General features: G+C 30.5%; 4 protein-coding genes and 1 pseudogene across 5 annotated transcripts; 3 read left to right on the forward strand and 2 right to left on the reverse strand.

Moving 5' to 3' along the window:
• Positions 1-183: 183 nt before the first annotated feature.
• Positions 184-5,999, reverse strand: LOC145759272 (regucalcin-like; annotated as a pseudogene). Its single transcript, XR_014286516.1, has 6 exons — positions 2,185-5,999; positions 1,592-2,079; positions 1,266-1,377; positions 1,003-1,150; positions 873-938; positions 184-787 (listed from the first exon to the last, which is right to left on the reverse strand). The product of XR_014286516.1 is annotated as a regucalcin-like (transcript).
• On the forward strand, positions 2,951-5,208 carry LOC145759271 (very-long-chain 3-oxoacyl-CoA reductase-B-like). The gene is made up of 8 exons (XM_082573056.1): positions 2,951-3,201; positions 3,334-3,380; positions 3,469-3,544; positions 3,696-3,919; positions 4,047-4,229; positions 4,413-4,562; positions 4,707-4,771; positions 4,901-5,208. Exons 1-8 carry the CDS (start codon positions 3,060-3,062, stop codon positions 4,917-4,919), a joined length of 906 nt encoding a protein of 301 aa, XP_082429182.1. The 5' UTR covers positions 2,951-3,059; the 3' UTR covers positions 4,920-5,208.
• A 175-nt stretch (positions 6,000-6,174) lies between the features above and the next one.
• LOC145760528 (GRIP and coiled-coil domain-containing protein 1-like) lies at positions 6,175-11,241 on the reverse strand. The gene is made up of 16 exons (XM_082574441.1): positions 11,079-11,241; positions 10,848-10,981; positions 10,702-10,759; positions 10,334-10,515; positions 10,101-10,190; positions 9,900-10,028; positions 9,651-9,842; positions 9,250-9,431; positions 8,985-9,172; positions 8,094-8,206; positions 7,802-7,978; positions 7,544-7,743; positions 7,350-7,455; positions 7,117-7,256; positions 6,960-7,025; positions 6,175-6,874 (listed from the first exon to the last, which is right to left on the reverse strand). The coding sequence occupies exons 1-16, from the start codon at positions 11,170-11,172 to the stop codon at positions 6,715-6,717; spliced, it is 2,211 nt and encodes a 736-aa protein (XP_082430567.1). The 5' UTR covers positions 11,173-11,241; the 3' UTR covers positions 6,175-6,714.
• Positions 11,242-11,502: 261 nt separating this feature from the next.
• LOC145760530 (protein ABHD13-like) lies at positions 11,503-13,297 on the forward strand. The gene is made up of 2 exons (XM_082574443.1): positions 11,503-12,049; positions 12,164-13,297. Exons 1-2 carry the CDS (start codon positions 11,605-11,607, stop codon positions 12,877-12,879), a joined length of 1,161 nt encoding a protein of 386 aa, XP_082430569.1. The 5' UTR covers positions 11,503-11,604; the 3' UTR covers positions 12,880-13,297.
• Positions 13,298-13,309: 12 nt separating this feature from the next.
• On the forward strand, positions 13,310-15,365 carry LOC145760529 (uncharacterized). Its single transcript, XM_082574442.1, has 3 exons — positions 13,310-14,108; positions 14,191-14,782; positions 14,908-15,365. The coding sequence occupies exons 1-3, from the start codon at positions 13,318-13,320 to the stop codon at positions 15,208-15,210; spliced, it is 1,686 nt and encodes a 561-aa protein (XP_082430568.1). The 5' UTR covers positions 13,310-13,317; the 3' UTR covers positions 15,211-15,365.
• The last annotated feature ends 5,603 nt before the right edge of the window (positions 15,366-20,968 follow it).

Below are 20,968 nucleotides of genomic sequence, written 5' to 3' on the forward strand. Positions count from 1 at the left end.
ACAATCTTTATCATTATTTCATAGTCTTGTACACCATTGCTTTCATTTGTTTACGGAATAAGTTTGTCTAGATTTTAATCCAACTTTAGTATTATTTTAAAAAACAACCTAAGTTTTGGGTCCTATCTTTAACTTTAACCCATTTACGTGTTAAAAAAGAACAAAAACATACAAAAATTCATAATAACCCATAGTTATAACCAAAGAAAACGAAAACATATGTAAACAAAGACAATAATAAAAAAAAACGAGGAAATTTGTTATTAACTTTAATGCCATTGTTCTAAATGTAACCACATGGATTTTGACAAAAAACAAAAATTTTTTCTTCACCTATTTAACTTGATCAATAAATAAAATAAATAAATATTGCACAATATAAAAACAAAATGTCACCACTATTCGTACCAACATAAAAATATATTTAAACGTTTGCCACATTAATTTAGTTTTTGCTACAAACTTTTATAAAGAATTGGAATGTTTTTAAAGGGTCACTATCTGTATATTAAAAACTTTTCGATATATCAGTTAGTCCTATAATCAAAAAAAATGAATTTAACTAGGTATTAAAAGTGCAACCAACTTTTTGGCAATTGATAAAAAACAGAAATTATATTTAAAAGATCAGCGCAACTTTACCCCTACTTTTTTTGCCTCTTCAGGGCTGAAATGTAATATTGTTGATATGGCAACAAGCATTTTTTGTTTGGCAGTGTAGTCAGTTGTTACTAGGTAACGATACAAAACGTTCTTTATGTATTCTGTGTTTGCATCAACGCGTAAACTAAAAAAAATAGACAAAAATTTTTACAAAGAAGCTGATCAAATTAGGTTAAAAATTTTTTATAATCAATTTTGTGCAAACTTACGTTTGTTTATCAAATTCTGAGATTTTTTCTTTTAGTTCGGCTATTTGCTGTGCATGTTTTTCATCTCTATACAAATAAATTAATAAAAATAAACAATTATTAATAACAAATATGCAATTTTTTACCTTACCAATTTCTTGATATCTTCCTTCAAATCACTACATCTTTCTCGAAGCTGGAAATGTCTCTCCCTACCCTCCTGTAGTTGTCTTCTCAATTCCTATAGATCCCACACTGCCTCTAGTTTTAAGATTCTTAAATGCATTCTGAGCTCGTGTCTAACAATAAAAAAAAAAGGTTTTGTTATACTAAAGGGATAGCTTACTTTATTAATTTAGAATGCAAGATATTAACAAGGATGTGGGGTTTCAAACTTGAGAGCGCATGATATACCATGTATTTTTCAAACTCTTCTTTAATCTGTAAAAGTTCCTGCTGAGATTCGAATACAATTTGTGATATTCTCCCACATTATCATTAGATGGCACATAATCAGCAGTAATTTCTGACAAAAAACAGTAAACAAATTAAGAAATTAATAGTACTGCCAATAAAACCAGATTTTAACATATTAATTGCTAAGTTTTAAATAAAAAAATAAGAAAAAATAACTAGAGTTAAAAGTAAAAAGAAGTTTAAAACCTTAAGAAGAAATAAAAGTTCAAAAAAATAAACTAAAGCCATATTAAATTTTTTGTAACCTATTAAACAGTACCTACCACTTGAATCCACAGGCTCATTATTTTTATCTGCTCATTATTTTTATCACTTGGGTCTTTGTTTCTTGCTGTGGTGACGTACATTTCATCAAGATTCGGACCACCAAAACATACAGTATAGTTTTTGTAGCCGTATCGCTTACCTTGATGTAATCTTTTTTGCCAGTTTTAGGATTGACCTTGATAACTTGACCTACAAAGAACACTCCTGTTGTGATGTCATAATCATAGGACTCGATTGAAAACTCCAATGAATCACAATAATACATGGTCTTATTATCAAGGGACCACGACAGGCCATTTGCAATATCAATGTTGGATCGACATTTTTTGTATTCAAGATTGGTATCTAAGCAATACAAGTTGCAAGCTCCCTTTTCATTAACCCCAGGTGAAATTTCATAGCCCATCGTCCCTGCCCAAAACCTACCAGCGGGATCACATTTACCATCAATAAAATGAATATTTGCACCTTCTTTCTCTGTAATCTAAGTAGTAACCAAAGATATTTATGTCACAGCATACAATAAATAAAGTATCAAAGGATAAAGATAAAAAAATTAGTTCACACATTGGGGTATTTAAAATTCAACCTGAATAGTTTCAGTTTTTGCTGTTTCTTCGTCTAGAAAAGCAAAGCGATGTCCACCTGCTACCACAAGACCCCCACTTTTTCTTGGAACAACAGCACTTACAGTGGGGTCAAGTACTTTGGTAGATTTTAACTCATCTGTTACTGGATTCCATCTATACACTATTGAGCTCATTGTGTCCACAAACAGATGAGTTTGAGTTTTATCATCCCAATGAGGTCCCTCTCCAATAGTGCACTGCATCCTTTTCACAAGCTCTACCTTTACCATGTTTTAACTTGACTATTATTAAACACAAACTAACAAAAGAGGATAATACCCAAACCTTTTGGGGGAAGAGTAAAAGAAAATATCTTATTTTAAATTATTAAATTTTTTTAAACAATAATTTAAGTATATCAACTACTTGACTTAATAATGTCCCTTTATGACCTTGTCTATTTAGTTTATAAGCATTTCATCGGCAAATATTTGTAAAAAAGTTTTGCAATTCAGAAAATAAATGTTTGATTAAACCAAAGTTGTTGTTAGGTGAAAAAGTTAATAATTAATTCAATATGTACTTTGGACTATTACATGTTTAAATAAGAGAAAAAATTTTATTTTGTAACAAAATTGAGTTTAAAAAGACATTTGTTTGATAAATTTGAAAATGATGTAAAATTTGATTTTGAATATTGATTATAAACAGGATAACATTTTGTATGCTTGACAGAAAGTGCAGTGAAGGATTCATTTTCTTGTAGTTAAGGGGTGTACTTAGTGAATGAGTCATCATTTCCGAGAAATTCATAGAGACCTTGTATTGATAACTAAAACCTCAGACAGTTTAAGAAAAATTTCAGTCTTTATATTGTTACTACAGGTTAGACAGTATGTTGGACTGCTATTGGACATTGATTGGTCAAGTGACATCACTTGTAATAATTGTTAAGTTTTGTTTGTTTGTTTGGGATAATTATTCAACATACTGGACTGAGAATCCTTTAAACTTTTCTAAACATGGAAAGTGGTCAGGTAAGTTGACCTTGGTATTTTTTAAGTAAATTTTTGCTATAACACTTTTAGTTTAACCAGACTTAGTGCCAAAGAATAATACCAAGTATAAAAAAAAAATTTTCAAGTTTTTAACTAAATTAAATTTTACAGTTGTAACTGGTGCTACAGATGGAATTGGAAAGGAAATTGCTCTTCAGGTACAAAAAATTTATAATTTTATATGTAATTTATAACAAATTTATTTTATCAAATTTTTTTGTAATATTAATTTTTCTGTTTTTAAAGCTTGCTAAAAGGGGGCAAAATATTGCCCTGATCAGCAGAACTGCAGCCAAGCTTGACAAAGTGGCAAAAGAAATAGGTAATGTTTATACAAAAGTTTACACTACAATAAACTTGGATTGTTAAGGCTTACCTTAAAAGACAGACTTGTATAAATCAAAAACCTGGAAATTTTTTTGAGATAAAAATAAAAAAGCTGAGGTAAAAATAAAATCTTAATATTTTTAAAGAATCTGAGTATAAGGTTGAGACAAAATGCCTGGCAGTGGATTTTACTGAAGATACAATTTATGAAAAAATTGAGTCCTTTCTAAAGGAGATTGATGACATCGGCGTTTTGGTAAACAATGTTGGTATTGCTCATCCACCAATGCCTTTCTTGGAGGTACAGAAAGAGATGAACAACAAAATAACCAACAATATTATTAACACCAATGTCAAGTCTGTTTTCAAGGTGGGTTCGGTACATTAGAAATTACGTTACCGGGGTCAGAAAATTTTTTCAAAGGTTTTAAATAATCTTTACTTATACATTTAAACCCAAAACATGCATTAACAATAAAAAATTTAATTTTTTGCAGATGACAGGGTTAGTGCTGCCTGGAATGGTAAACAAGGGTAAGGGGATCATTATAAATATCTCATCGATGAGTGCAGAACATCCAATCCCACATCTTAGCTTATACGGGGCAACTAAAGCTTGTAGTGATTACTTCACTAAAGCAATTCAAATCGAATATGCAAACAAGGGGATTATTATTCAGGTGATATTCATAGTAACATGGATATTTAATATATCTACACTTAAGTTTTAATTAGTGTATATTTGCTTTAAAAAATGTACTTTAATTTTTAAAACCCGCTTTGAATTATCAAATTATATTTAATTTTTTGTGTAGACATCTGTATATTTTTGGAGTTTATAACAGTTAGCTTATTTAATTTAGACTGTCCGACCTGGTTTTGTATCAACTAACATGACAAAGAAGGGTAAGGCAAAGCCAATGTATCCGACTGCAAAAGTCTATGTAGAGGCTTTTATGCGAACAATTGGAAGACAGAACAACACAAACGGTTACATCGGACATGCTATTTTGGTAAGTGCTCAAAAAATATCCAAACACCCCTACCTTTAACTTTGTTTTTAACATGCTATGAAATGCATGAAAGCTTGTTAATTACTTTATTCAAGTCTACATAAGTTACCAGTTTAGTTGCATCACGGTTAATCTTTTTCACAGAGTGTTTCGACAAATTTCACGCCTGCATTTATAACCAACAAAGCAGTTGTTAAACGAATGAAAAAGTGAGTTATTTTTAAATTTTAAAATATTTACAATATGTTCTGTAAAAACACTGACAAAATTTTTGTCATTGGGTTAATTTTGTAAAGCTGTATAGTGATGTTGCAATACTTATACAAATTTTTTTACAGGATGTACGGCGTAAAATAGGTGGCTGGATATTATGCATTCAAGTTTAAATTCGATTTATTTTTGGCATCTGACTTAAGTTTTACCAATCTGAAATTCCTACTTGATAAAAAGTTTATGTAATTCAATTTATAATCGGTTATGTCACCAATTGCAATTAAATTGTAGAACTGAAATGTATAATCATGTATATATATAAATTTAAGTAGAATATATATTTAAATTAGTTATCTATTAAAAATAGTACTAATAAACTAATAAAAGTTTAACACTGCTTGCAATTTTATTTTTGGCTTAATATACCTAATTGTAAAAAAATAAAATTACTGCATGTTATTTTGTTAATATTATGTTGAAAAGATATTATGCAATATATCTTGCACAGGAAATATTTAGCCAGTCACGATATTATGTAATGATTAAATAATGATCATGCAAAAATCTGACAATATACAGATATATCAGCCATATATGCAGCAACATTTAAGCTGCAAAGCATTCTTAATTGGACATGATTTATGGCAAAAATTAAATTATCATAACATAGCCAACTAAGCGCAAATAATTAATGAAGAACTTGAACTTACGATTATATGTTGTTAGTTACAATCCGGTTTTGTTACAATCCGTTTTTTTTTTTTTTTTTGTATATATCTTTATCCTCGATGTTGGAAAGTCGAATGCGCGACTTAAACATAGAGTAACATCAGTTACTCCGACCAAGTCTCGAGTTGCCTGTGGCAGTTTGGGATATTATAGTTTATAATTGCCCAATAATTATACTGCTGATCAAGTGCTGGCTCAGCAAGAGTTCACACCGTTTATAGCGCCTTACTCAAGGGCGCTACAGCATGAGAACAGTGGGGATTGAACCCACGACCTCATGTGTGGTGTAGCAAGTGTTCTTACCACTACACCACGCTGCCGGTTGGGTTGTTGATTTTGCAGTTGGCAAGATCTCCAATCAATTAAAACGCTCATTATTAGCAGCAATATAGTAAACTATCATTATTTTCTTTCTAAAAAGACCTACTAAAGGTCATTTTTAGAGATATAACATAACTAAGCTGCCTAACCTCTATATTAAACGAACTTTAACAAATTTCGTTTACACGTGTTTATAAAAACATTAGCGTTTCCCTTTAATTAAATTTGTGTAAGTTATCCCCAATCTTAGTAAAAACAATTTTTAACTTTATTTCATATTCTTGTATAAACTTGCTTTCATTTGTTTACGGAATAAGTTTGTCTGGATTTTAATCCAACTTTAGCACTATTTTAAAAAATAACCTAAGTTTAGGGTCCCATCTTTAACTCTAACCCATTTACCTGTTAAAAGGGTTAAAAAAGAACAAAAACATACAAAAATTAATAATAACCTATAGTTATAACCAAAGAAAACTAAAACATATGTAAACAAAGATAATAACAGAAAAAAAACAAGGAAATTTGTTATTAACTTTAATGCCATTGTTCTAAATGTAACCACATGGACTTTGACAAAAACATAAAAGTTTTTTTTTCCCCCATTTAACTTGATTAATAAATAAAATAAATATTGCACAATACAAAAACAAAATGTCACCACTATTCGTACCAACATAAAAATATATTTAAACATTTGCCACATTAATTTAGTTTTTGCTACAAACTTTTATAAAGAATTGGAATGTTTTTAAAGGGTCACTATCTGTATATTAAAAACTTTTCGATATATCAGTTAGTCCTATAATCAAAAAAAATGAATTTAACTAGGTATTAAAAGTGCAACCAACTTTTTGGCAATTGATAAAAAACAGAAATTATATTTAAAAGATCAGCGCAACTTTACCCCTACTTTTTTTGCCTCTTCAGGGCTGAAATGTAATATTGTTGATATGGCAACAAGCATTTTTTGTTTGGCAGTGTAGTCAGTTGTTACTAGGTAACGATACAAAACGTTCTTTATGTATTCTGTGTTTGCATCAACGCGTAAACTAAAAAAAATAGACAAAAATTTTTACAAAGAAGCTGATCAAATTAGGTTAAAAATTTTTTATAATCAATTTTGTGTAAAATTACGTTTGTCTATCAAATTCTGAGATTTTTTCTTTTAGTTCGGCTATTTGCTGTGCATGTTTTTCATCTCTATCAAAAAAATCAATAAAAATAAACAATTGTTAATAACAAGTATGCATTAAGCCTTTAGACATACAATAATAGCTAATATAATTCTTACTTCGTGATGCTTGTGTCTTGCATTTGTCTTATTTGTAATTCCAAATGTTTCTTGTGTTGTCTTATACTGTTAATCAGCACATCTTTTCTTGCAAGTTGTTCAACATAATGCAATAATCTTGAATCGCTTGCCAGTTCATCCTGAATTAAAAACATTTTCATATAATTATTGATACTTGATAAGGAAAGGCTAACTTTACAGAAAATCATCTTGTAAAGATTTAAAGCAATTACCTTATGAAGAAATTGTGTCATAGAATCACCACTGTAGTCTTCATCTTTGGAGCTAAATCTTCGATAATTTGTTTCCAAATTAAAGTCCGACGATCCCTGGTATTCTCTTTCAGAAATATAAAAAAATTTAAAATGTTTAAATATATATTCATATCATTTTAGTTGTCAATAAAATTTTGCTTGAATTAAAAAACCTGTTATATGCAGTGTTGTACATTTTTAAGTTTTTGATTTCTTTGTCCTTGTCAGCCAACATCGCCACGGTGCGTTCACGTTGTTGCCTGATTTCACGCTCCATTGCACATACCCTTCGATCCTGTTTCTCTTCCAGGGTTTCCAATTCAGTTTTGTGCAAAATTTGCTCTTTTTCAAGAGCCTTTTCATTGTCTTTTGTCTTAATTGATAATTTATTTTAGATAATGATTTTAAATAAAAAAAAATTTTTACCTTACCAATTTCTTGATATCTTCCTCCAAATCACTACATCTTTCTCGAAGCTGGAAATGTCTTTCCCTACCCTCCTGTAGTTGTCTCCTCAATTCCTCCACTTCTTTGTTGCATCCTCCTCCTCCTATAGATCCCACACTGCCTCCAGTTTTAAGATTCTTAAATGCATTCTGAGCTCGTGTCTAACAATAAAAAAAAAAGGTTTTGTTATACTAAAAGGATAGCTTACTTTATTTATTTAGAATGCAAGATATTAACAAGGATGTGGGGTTTCAAACTTGAGATCGCATAATATACCTTGTATTTTTCAAACTCTTCTTTAATCTGTAAAAGTTCCTGCTGAGATTCGAAATACAATTTGTGATATTCTCCCACATTATCGTTAGATGGCACATAATCAGCAGTAATTTCTGTCAGAAAATAGTAAACAAATTAAGAAATTAATAGTACTGCCAATAAAACCTGATTTTATTATATTAATTACTAAGTTTTAAATCAAACGACCATAGAAAAAGAACTAGTTGAAAAGCATAACCAAGGTACGAATTAACGTTTATAAAACGATTCGCTAAAAATGAAGTCGCATTTTTAGAGCAATTATTAAGTTCAAGTCACAATCTTCGTTTTTTTGTAACACTTGACGAGTTGCGTGGCATTTTTAAAATGTAACGTATTGTTAAACAATCGTTAAGAATTTTTCGCACAAAAACGAAACATTTTTGATTACTTTAAAGCTATGTTATATATTTAAAAAATTGCGCAACAACTAAACGAACTAGGAAGCAAAATTTACGCATTGCCAAACATGGAAACTTTTTGTTATTAAATGCCCTATAGTAACCTACATTTACGCAGGATTATGTTGATGTAATTAAATTAGTCTAAACCGGTTTAAAATAGATCGTAAAAATACACAAATACACACGAAGTTTCAATATTGCCTTAACCTTTTTTGGTTGATTCGCTATTTCTAATATATTTGTAAAAAACGATTCGCTAATTTTAAAAAACGATTCGCTTTTAGCGAATAGCGACCCGTTATTTCGTTCCCTGATAACAAAGAAGAAGTTTAAAAAACTAAAACAAAAAATGCCTAAGTCAATAAAATAATACACTTGGTGTTACAATATAAATTAGGTGTTACAATATAAATTAGGTGTAACTTATAACCTATTAAACAGCACCTACCACTTAAATCCACAGGTTCATTATTTTTATCTGCCGCTTCTTTTAACATTTTGTGAAATTTTAGCAAAGATTTTTTTAGACTTTCAATGTCCATGTCTTGTTCTTTCTCTTCATCTTTGAACGAATCAACTTGCTTTAGTAAAAGTGTGTTTTCAATCTCAAGTTGAGAAATCCTTTCTTTTAAGTGTCTAAAAATAATAATTGATAATAAAAAATAAACCAAAAATAATAATTTTATAAAAAAAAGGGGGTAAGCTATATTTACTGAATGGAAAGTTGATCTTTTTGTCTGTTTCCGTCATATAATCCCAGTTTGTTCGAGATTTGAACTAGTCGGTTCTCCAGATCTCTGACTCTTTCTTCTTCCATTTCTGCAGCATGCTTGCTTCTCTGCTCCACCTCAATTAATCTTTCTTGCTCCTTGGTCAGCTGCCTGCGATGCTCTTTCTAAAAATGAAAATATTAATTTTTAAATTCCTTTTTTATTTTTTTAACACAATTTAAATGCAAATTATAACATAAACTCTTTTCGTAAATTAGAGTTAACAGGAATTAAATACATAACTTATTATTGTTAACAGAAATTGGATACATTATTAAATTTTTTAGCATTTTGACCAATTTACAGTTAAAAAATTAACTTTAAAGTAACATACATAATACTACCTTTAAAAATGTCATTTCATCCTGCAACTCCAGGAGCAACGGAGAGGGGTTATTGGCCTCATCTTCTGCCAGCTTTAATCTTGCTCCAACCTTGATCAGCTCCTCTTCCAACTGTGTGATTCGCTGTTTGTAATCCTCTGTCTGTAGAGCTTCATTCTCATTGCTTTGAACACTGGATTTTAGGTCCTTTAACTAAACAAATATTAAAGTTAAAAATCTGAACATTAAAAAAAACATTTGGTGCTTTACCTGGGCTTCTAATTTTTCATTTTTAATTCTCTCGTCGTTCAACATTTTCTGTATTTGTCGCAGCATAATTCCGTGTGTTGCTTCTTCCTGGTCTCTTTCAACTTGCATTTTACGAGATTTTTCTTTTATCTATTAATAATTTAAAAATGAAACCTTAAAATAGCATTTACTAAACTGCAACATTATTAAGAACAAACTTACTCTTTGCACTTCAGTTTCTAACATTTCAGTCTTCGCCTCAAAGGTTACTATTTGGTCCTCTAGGTTTTTAACAATATTTTCTTGTTCAGTCTGAAAAAAACATAGCAAATTAAACACACGGTAGTAGACCTATAAATTTAAAATATGACAATTCACTATAGGCCTATAATTTTTATTTTAAATAACATACTTTGTTTAAAAGTTAAAATATATTTTTTGATAAATTTTTTTACTTTTATTTTTTTCTTTTCAGCTTGATAAGTGGCCACCATTTTAGATTTTTCTTCGCTCATAGTTTGTAGTGATATGGTAAGTGTGTGGACTTGTGATTTAAAATGTTGGATTTGTGACTCGTAATGACTTTTATCTTCTGAGATATTTTCTTCGCCTTCATTTTCGACAGTCTGCATTTCTTCTGTTATGTAAGTGTAAATTTAAAAAATACAGAAGTATAAAGACTTTCATATTATAGTATGAATTACTAATCTAATATTTTAACTTTGTATATAGATTTACAAAGTTTAATTAAGTTATTGCTATACACTCGATTGACATATATAAAGGTTCAATATTAAAGTAAATAGTCTGATATTATAGTCACCCTTATTTTCTTCATCGTTGTTTGAAGGTTCAGTATTTTCCACATCTTCTGTAGCTAACTAAATATTTAAAATAAAAATTAATTAGAAAACAGAATATATTTTAATTAATAGTGTTATGTCAATTTTATATTTTTACAGTGCATACTTCATTAGTAGAGCCAGTTAGTTTGGATTGTTTCTCGTTGTTTAAAGATTTTGGAGCAACAGCAGTCAGAGCTTTCATACTGTTTTCCAATGCTTCTTTTTCATTTTGTAGACTTTTGTAAGCATGTACAACATCTAGAAATAAATATAAAAAAATTATAATAACAAAAAATGTTATTTAATGACAAATTCGAACAGTCCAAAAACAAAAATTTCGAAAACTTGTTTTTACCAGCAAGCCTTCCTTTATAACGTTCCAGTTGTTCTTTTTGCTTTTCTATTGTTTCCAGTAACTCCTGGTTCTTGTTAGTCTTAAACTGAAACATGTTTTGCTTTAAAAATTGTATTTTTTATTGAAATATCCTTGTTAAGATTTGTTAATAGAAACCCCTAATAAAAAAGATTCCCCTAAAATAGTATCATAACTGTGATGTGGCAATCTTTACAAAATAACATCGACATTACAAAAATATATGTTTAAATATCAAGCTTATTAAAATAATTATATCATTTTGATGTAAATTGATTAGTTTTAAATAACTTTTTCAAGTAAATTTTGTTAGAATTTATAATTGTGTTTTTGTATTAACGATGTAACCGTTTTTGTTGGCAAAACCTACGTTAGTAACAATCGTCACTCGATGTAAATAAAACGTTTTATGCAAAATTTATAACGTGTTGTTTTGTATTAAATAACTGTTTTATTACTACAATAACGTGCCTTAGTCTTTAATTTTGTTAAAAATAATACTTTAAATATGAAGTTCTTGAATGGCTTACTTTCGCGTTCCCACTACGGCTACACAAAACTTGTAAAACCGGGATTAAAAAACTCGAAATTTCAGAAATTTGTTTCCGTGTCTGGCCATTATTTTCGTCAGTCCACAGGCTACGCTCCTTATGCATTATTACCTGCAACATTACTGTACTTAAACAGCAACACAGTCGTACTGTCTGCTATTCTTGTAGCTGTAATAGTTGTTTTATTTTTGGGGGTCCTTTACAAGTCCCAAGATCTACTTCTTTATCATCCTGGTATGCCGGAGCATGCTCGAATATACGTAGCTACACCCCCACCTGGGGTTCCTTATGATGAGGTAGAGATACCCACAGCAGATGGGGTAACATTAAGGGGTTATTTCTTGAAGCAAAGTGAGAATATGAGTGACGCACCAACTTTACTTTGCTTTCATGGAAATGCAGGTAAAGCTGAATTATGTAAAGTGTAACTATATAGCTTTTACCTTATGCACAAACTTTAATGGAACTTTGCTAAGTTTTAAAAGCCCTTTTACAAATATTTATTCACTTTTACAGGTAATTGTGGCACACCTAGTGTTCTTCCCTTGTACAAGAACTTTAGCACTAACATTTTGGTGATAGACTACAGAGGTTATGGTACCAGCGCCGGGACTCCGTCAGAAAAAGGGTTATATATAGATGGAGAAGCAGCATTGCAATACTTACACTCAAGAAATGACATTAATCTGAAAAAAATCATATTATTTGGACATTCTTTGGGTGGTGCTGTTGCTATACATCTTGCGGGTGCAAGTCAATGGGCTAAGGGCAGAATAGCGGGGGTCATAGTTGAAAATACATTTGTAAACATACCAACTACCGGGGCTCATTTGTTCGACAAGTTTATCCCCTTTCTTGGGTATTTACCACATGCTGCATTCAAGAACAACTTTGACTCGATTTCTAAAGTCCCCAATATTCAGGTCCCAATTCTGTTTATCTATGGGAGTAAAGATGAGATTGTAACCCCCACTATGTCAATGTCACTCTACGAAGCTGCTCGCAACCCGAGATCTGCTATAGTTGAAATACCAGATGGAAGGCACAATGATACTTGGTGTGTTTCGCCAGTTTACGGTCAAGCGATCGGTTTGTTTTTGCTTAAAGTTTTCGAAGGAGGGTCATCCAACGAGATTTATCCAGAAACAAGTGAAGAGCGGACTTCGATGACTTGGGACTGGCAGAATTTTATTAACGGGAGAGGAGGCAGTGGTTTTAAATTTAGTACCTAGCCTCATTATTAACCTAACTCTGATTTTTAAACAAATGAACACTTAAACTTAGTAAAAACTTTATTTAAAGAGTGATTTATTATATTTTACGTTATAAATTGTTTGATATGCATGTAATTGGAAAGTGCCTTAAATCCTTTTTACAATAGATTCGTTTTACAATTTTATTACACATTTTATCATTGTTAATATTGGTCATGGAATACACTGTGTTTAGGTGTTCAATGTACTCAATAAGTGCCTTAATTTTTCTATTAAAGCCTTAAATAATGATTGTTCCATAATATGCATTTCTGTATGAATGCTTAAAAATTTGTGCCTTAAATTAAAGATGTATTTTTTGCCGTACATACAACATAGAAATCTATATAATTTTTTGACGTTAGAGGTAGCTAATATAAATATTTTTTGCTTTAGAGGGAATATTTTTGTTTAAAAATGGGAAGACACAATACAGTTGTCACCAGCGGCCGGGCTTACATTTTTCCGGCGACTGGATTTCAATCAGACATAGAAGTACTCCTCCAGAAATTTGTGGAGACCAAAACAGTTCGATTCGAGGAGTTTTCCCGCCTCTGGAGGGAAGGAAACTACTCCCTGATTCATGCTGGAAGAAGAGGGATGCGGGAAAAACGAGAGTTCTGCGAAGAGGCCTTTAAAATTGTTCTCAAGTTTTTAGTCCCACCCTACAGCACACAAGTGCGTATAGGTTCATTGTACTTACTCTATGCTCTTTACAACACACAGCGTACCATACCCAAGGTTCGAATCCGGGTCCCCCTCGCATGTTTACAAAACCTGCAAGATCTACATAATGATGTCATCGCAAGCAAGCATCTAGACACAGATTATATCATCCGTAAAATGAAAAATGAAGGCATGTTTGAGTATTGTGCATATCCTTCCCACCTGACAATTGAAGACTTATACAAATGCGACCATGAGAGCGATGAAGTTGGTGATGTTAACACTAACCAGGTAAGTCACAAAGCAGAAAGTCTTTTCAACAAGCTATGGGATGAGGATAACATTGGTCAGTTGAACGCAGTGCATGAAAAATATCACCAACTCAAATGCCTCCAAAATGCAGATAGAGGTGGAGATCCGAAAATGCCTTCAAACTCCTTGGATTTGATTCAGAACGATGTGGTGACCTCAATCTTGCAGATTACGCAAGATAAAGAACAAACCGTTGTTACATCTCCAAAACATAAGACACAACCAGAACCGTAAGCAGTCTTGTTTGTAAAATTAAGTAGACTTAACTTTTAATATCATAGCGAAATAATTTCTCTTTTTTTATTTTTTTAGTGAACAAGCCAGTGAAAGTAGCAAGAGAGCACGACTTGTGCATGACATAAAAGCCAGAGCAGCAGCGGCACGTGCCAACACAGATTCCGGTGCACTTCGATTTCTGAACACCAGTCCTCCTTTATCCAGAAAGCAAGATGATCCTGTAACTCCTCCAAAGAGAAGAAAGGGAAGACCGTACAACAGACCTTCAGATGATTTTGATCCCAATATAGTTCTGGAGGATGGTGATCATGATTCGGAGGAGATAACTCCCAAAAACTTGACTCCCAAATTGATCCCCTCGAAGAAATTAAGCAACGAAGTTTTGGATGATTTTTTGATTGCACCGAATTTTGACAATGAGGAAAACTCTTCTAAAACTAAGGAAAATGAGGGGACTGCATTTTCTCTGGAAAATGATGGAACATCTTCATTGGCTCTTCACGAAAATGACACTTTTCAAAATGGTGGAAATTCTTCACCGGTGGCTACAAAAAATGATGCATTTAACAAAAAGAAGGAAGCAACTATCGAAAAGTCAGAGAAAGTAACAAAGAAAAAAAGGATGGAATTAAAAGTTCCAAATAATGAAGAGAGTTTGGCAATAGAGGTATACCATTTAAATTTTCTAGTAAAACTTTCTTAAATTTAAAAGTAGTCTCTAGTAACTTTAAAAAAATAAAAAAAAAGGAAAAATAATTTTTAAATCATCAAACCTAAAAATAATTTCTCTAGCTTATAGAAAACAAATTTGTTGTCCTTAAACCTCTTCTCAACTATGAGGAGGAGCCTATAGTCGGAAAAGTGATCGCATTTAACGACAAAACGGTCGAAATTATTCGGTACAAAGGGACCTACACCACCAAGTGGACAGAATCGAAAACGGGGACCGGGGTCGACAAGAAATTTATCAAAGAAACAATTCCACGCGAAAAAGTTTTGCTCGCTAACTTGAGCTTAACTAGCGTTGGAAGATTGCCGGTTAAAATTTCAAATCAATTAAAAAAGATGTATTTAAAATTAAAAGAACAATCGTAAAGACGTAAAAAATAATATTTTAAGACCTCTTGCCACTGAAACTTATATTTTAATTTTAAAATCGTAATTTGTTCAAAACAAAAAAATATGAAGTCCTTTTATTTGTAAAATTTTTTCACTTTCGTTACCAAAGTTGTGCTAAATAAAACGTTATGCTGGACAATAATTTATTCGTTTTAAAGTTTTGGTCAAAATGGGATTTAAGATATAAGCTTCAAGATATAAAAATAGGATATAAGATATAAACATAAGTTGTGTTATATAAAACGCTTTGCTGGTCAACCATTTATTTGTTAAAATTTTTGTGGTCAAAATGGGATTTAAGATATAAGCTTCGATGCAAATATGAAGTTGGGCCAGTTAAAAAGTCAATCGTTTTGGCCGCAAAAGAATGAATAATTAATAACCGACTCCCGAGCTATGGTAATAATTGCGATAAGACGAAAAGCGAGAAATGGCACAGCATCGCAATACATAGTTAGAGTTAAGTAATGCAGTTTGACAGGCCGCGTATTATTAGCTTCAACGTGCAGCTAGTTGGCATGTTTTTACCTGCCAGGTTTAATTAACGTCAGGGGGGTACAACTAGTGACACTTATTAGGTGTTAAAACGAAAGGCATGTCTATGGATTGAATAATTAGAACCGCTAACGACGCAGCCTATATATAGATAATTAGTATATATTTAAACGCAACTACAGCTGTATCAGATAAAAAATAAAACATATTTAAACGCCAAAAACGCATTTAAACTAAAACCAAACCAATCTATGGACATGAATAACACTTTATACAAAAAGTGGCCGTTAAGGTTTTAGTGTAAGTCGGTCTTATCTTTCTTAGTAATGTAATATTCATGTGGCTATAAAAATACTGTTTTAAACGTTCGATAATCTCACTTTGCGTTTAGAACAGCTTAATGATATCAATCAGTTGCAGCATTCGAGAGATATTGATATCTCAGAAAGTAAAAACGTACTTATTTTTTCTGTAATGATTTTTAGACGCCTAATTTTAGCTGAGAAAGTTAGTAAGAAAATGCAGATGAAATATTAAAATGGGCATTAGTTCAATAGAAATGCAACGAAAGTTTTCATATATCATGTAAAGTCATATCATAATTTATTATATTGTTATCAGATTAATAAAATATTAATATTCAAATGTACACTACATTTGAAGGCCAACGTTATAACTAAATCCGAATAAAAAAACAGTGTAAAAATGTAATTGGGTACCCCGATTATAAATAACTACACTACAGCTTTCAAACAAAAGATAACTCGATACAGAATGACGTAGACAATATTGATAAACTTATTATTTATTTGACATTTTATAATTCTAACCCCCGGTTTAAATAATGATGTACATCGATTTAAATTGCAATAATTAACAACCGAACTGAAATTTTTTTTCGGTAATCGATAAATCTATAAGTTTAATAAAAAGTCGTATATTTTGATGACATCAAAAAAAAAATTGGTTAATATCATAAAATGATTTTTATATACCAAACTTATTATAAAATCAAGAGTTGCCGTTTTTTAACAAGTTTTAAAATATTTAATTTTATGGAAAAATTTCTGGTAAATTAGGAAGAAAATTTTACAAGTAAAATGCATTACCACAGACCGACAGTATTTACGATATGTTTACTAAACAGAATATGATGAATATTTTATAATTTTTCCCCCCAAAATACTGCTAACTGGTCTATTAAATCTATTTTTTTACTTAAATTATTGACAGGAATTTTTAAATTTTCCATTTTTTTTAAATTCGAAAAATTTTTTTTTTTATATTTTCGACAAATACTGTCTTTACAAATTTCTTCGTTTTAAAAATAGGAAATTAAAATTGATTTTCGCAAATTTACGACCTTATTAAATCACCTTTAAATTCAATATTCAATAAACTCGTGAATGGAAGTTGCAATTTAATTAGGGGCGCACGCAGCCTAGCAGAAAATTGAAAATTACAAAAACTAGTAACCGCTAAATTGGCCTTTAACACATTTCAAAAATCCATTACTCTCACTTAGTAGTTGTTTTACGGGGCCTAATTTTTCAATTAATTTCTGTCCAAAAAACTTAAAAGTTTATCAATTATTTAGTTGCGAGGTAAAGATGTTATGCTGTTCTAATATGATGTAGATCAGATACACGATGTTCTGTTTTAAAGCGGTTTTATTAGAAAATTTAAAAAAATTATAAATATAACTTTGTTAAAATGTGGGAACGTAAATTAATTTAATAAATTTTACATTTTGTATAGGCAGATATATAGCTAAGAATTTAAAAAGCATAAGTTTAGAATATAAGATTGTCTTAAATACTGCAATTGCTATTTAAATTTTATTATTAATTTATAGCTAATTTTTATAAATTATTTTTTAATATATTGTTTTATGATACCGATATCTTATTATATTAATTTATTAGAATTCATATTACCATTATTTATTATTAAGAACAATGTCTAATACCCCAATCCCTAATTATTTTTAAATTTAGCAGATTAATTGAATACCAATAACTTTTATAATTTAAAAATTTTTTGATGGTAACAATTTGTTAAAAAACTTTTTTTCTGAAATCGCGAAAATTTGAAAAAAAGGTTAATAAAATTGGGATTATAATAAACGATATTATAAAGAAGCAAGTGCAATGAGGGCTGGAGTAGCTGCCAGTAGAAAACTAAAGGTAAATAAATTATTTCTCAATCTGACATTTACAAAAAAAAAATTTATTTAATTTTTTTAATATTTTTAAATTCTATTTTAATTATTGCCAAGCTGCGAATTTTTTTTTTTAATTACCTCGATCAATGTTTTGCGCGGAAAAAAATTTTAACCGGTAGATGATGCTGCCGACACGAAAAATGTAGCCTGAAAAATGGCAAAACGCTCTGAAGTATTTTATTTTTATACATTGTCATTACTTTTGAAATATTTTTTACCAATGTGGATACAATAAAAATAACTCAAAGTAATAAAAAAGTAAATGTAGTTATTATTCTCTAAATATATATATGCTAAAAGGCATTAAAAATACTCGTATAGGAAATTACGTTAAACAAAAACGACTATTTTATACAGTTAAAATTTTGATCCATTCCCACTGCATTCACTAGCAGGCAATTTGGCACAATTTGCGCAACTTAAAACCCATATAACACACACCCGTTTACTATACCTTCATTAAATATGCAACACCTCAAGTCCTGTTCTCATATTATTGAAATAGCTACAAAAGGGTCGTGTGTATATATGTTGCAAGGACAAAATTAATAAATAATGAATCGAGAATTTGGAGCGTTTAAACAATGTGAAAGTCATTTACACCTTTTGACTAAATTATATGGAAAAAAATCGTTTTTTTATGGGGATTTTATATTGCTGCTTAAATATTAATTTTTTTGCGGTAAATTGTAAATACTTTTTTTATTGTCTTTTTTTATCTCAAATTTATTTTTAATTTAATTTTAATACAAATATTTCAAATTTATTTTTAATTTAATTTTAATACAAAAAGAATTGTGGAAAAAATATAATTCAAAACGTTTTATTTAAAATCTACTTGAATTAAAACGATTATTGATTCGAAATTCCCAGAATAAAGAATAAATCGAAATAAAATGTCATTAAAATTAAAAGTTGAATAATTTTCAATCACATTGAAGAAATAAACTTTTCTTAAAGTTTAATTGTTTTTTTATTGAATTTTTCACAAATTTCAGAAAAAGTTTAATTTAATATTTTACAAACTTCAATTTTTTTACAATAAAAATTAGGGATTTCTTTTTTGGAAAATCAGAAACAAAAATTCCTATAAAGATGCAAACCACACCTTTATTTATGTTTAAAAAAATGCATTTCCCAATACCTATATTTTATTTTCAAGTACAAATATATTTAAAAATTTATTTCGTTTCAAATTATTACAAATACTATAAGACACTTAAAAAAATAAAGTTAAACGAGTTTTCACAAGACAATAAAATGTTTAACCTATATTTAAACAACGCCAATTAGACTAACATAAGGTCAAGTTAGCGCACAAACTTAGACCAATTAAGCCCTTATTTTCCCATTGCATTCACCTGTTTAAAAGGCATTTGAGTTGACATTTTTATGGCTCTTAAAGCCCGTAACAAAGACCGATTATCACTAATCTGCACACGGTAAAACTATTAAAAATTTTGTGCCCTATTATTGTGGCAAACATTCTTCCAAAAGGGACATCAATTATTAATCGTAGACCTTAGAATCGGAAAGATATAAATTCGATTGTAACAGTTACGAAGTTGGTATTAGTCCTCGGAGCGCGGTGCTACAAGTTTTAAATTACAGTTTTCGAAGTAAGCTTAAGGTAATGTTACAAAGCAAAATATGTTTAAATCAAATCTATATCTTATCGAAAAAAAAATGTTTTTTAATCAGACAAAAAACATTAGGGTCCAGAAGATCAGTTTAAAATTTAGAAGCAGACTTTTAAGAGGAGATTTTAACCAAAACCAATAAAGTTTTATATTATAGTATAGTCAACATTTTAAATTAAAAATCAACGTTAAATTTGGTAATGTATACCAACAACGCGTTATTAAACTATAACATTCTTAAAATTATTGGCATGGATAAAAAAGCGAGGGGTTTTACTTGAAAAATTAAAGAAAAAATAGAAAGTTGACCTCGAAAAAGAAATTTTAAAAACAATTAAAATTTTTTCATGAAACAAATTATTGATTAAAGATTTGTCGGCTAATCAGTTTTAATTTCGATTTCTGTGCGTCCTTCAGCGCCATAAATTATTTATCTTTTTCTTCCTCTGCGGTATGGGGTTGATCAATGATTCGCCTTTTTCGCCGTTTTTCCTTAATTTTATCAGCTCCCCGAAGTGTGATAACCATCTAATGGCCTAAAACACACACCTCCGATTACGACTAAAAGCTTTTTTTTCCGATAACGTGACAAACTCCTATTTTGGGACGATTAGTCACTAATGTGTTGTAACTACGACTGTACATTAACTCAGAGTCGAATTTTACTTAAACTTAGGTTATACTAAAGTTTACAAAGTACTACGATAGCTATAAGTTAAATAAAACTTAACAATAAATTAACTAACTACTTTTTGTGTTTTAGCCTAAGCCGCCCGAAAAAAATGCAGATGAAACCAATAAGCTAAAACAAACCAGTAAAACCAACGGGCAAAGGCCATTAAGAAACGACCAGCATAATAAAAGAGAAAGAAATTTATCAAACCAAAAAAGAACTAAGAATAATTTAGCAGTAACTTCACAGGCAACTAAAGAAGCAATTTCTCCTCTTTCCGAACTCGGATTAAGAGAAGCTTACTCTTCCAGAGAAGAGGTTGAAAGAGCGTCTCTTCTCCCTAAGAAATCTCCGTCATCTTTATATTCGACGGATCAGTCTTTTTCAGAGCGAAAAAAATTATCCGCGGATAAGTTACTTAGTTCGGACTCGACAACGCCCGATGCTGTAAAACGGGTGCTGTCAAACGGACGCGCGTTTTCACAACATTCCGGGGAGTTTTCGGACGAATACAAGCGTCCGCGGACTTTAGCCAACGTGGCTAGTTCCGTGGTGGCAGCGGGGGCTACGGCCTCTCGCAATGAAAACTTAGTAGCCACGCGAAAAATGTACTATAGAAAGGCGATAGGCCTCATGGTAGGCGGTGGGTTTATATTTTCAGTGGGTATCGCCCTAGCCGCGTTGTACTTTGCTGGCTACAAG

The sequence above is a fragment of the Corella eumyota genome, chromosome 7, assembly GCF_963082875.1.
Source record: "Corella eumyota chromosome 7, kaCorEumy4.1, whole genome shotgun sequence".
In the NCBI taxonomy this organism is placed as follows: Eukaryota; Metazoa; Chordata; class Ascidiacea; order Phlebobranchia; family Corellidae; genus Corella; species Corella eumyota.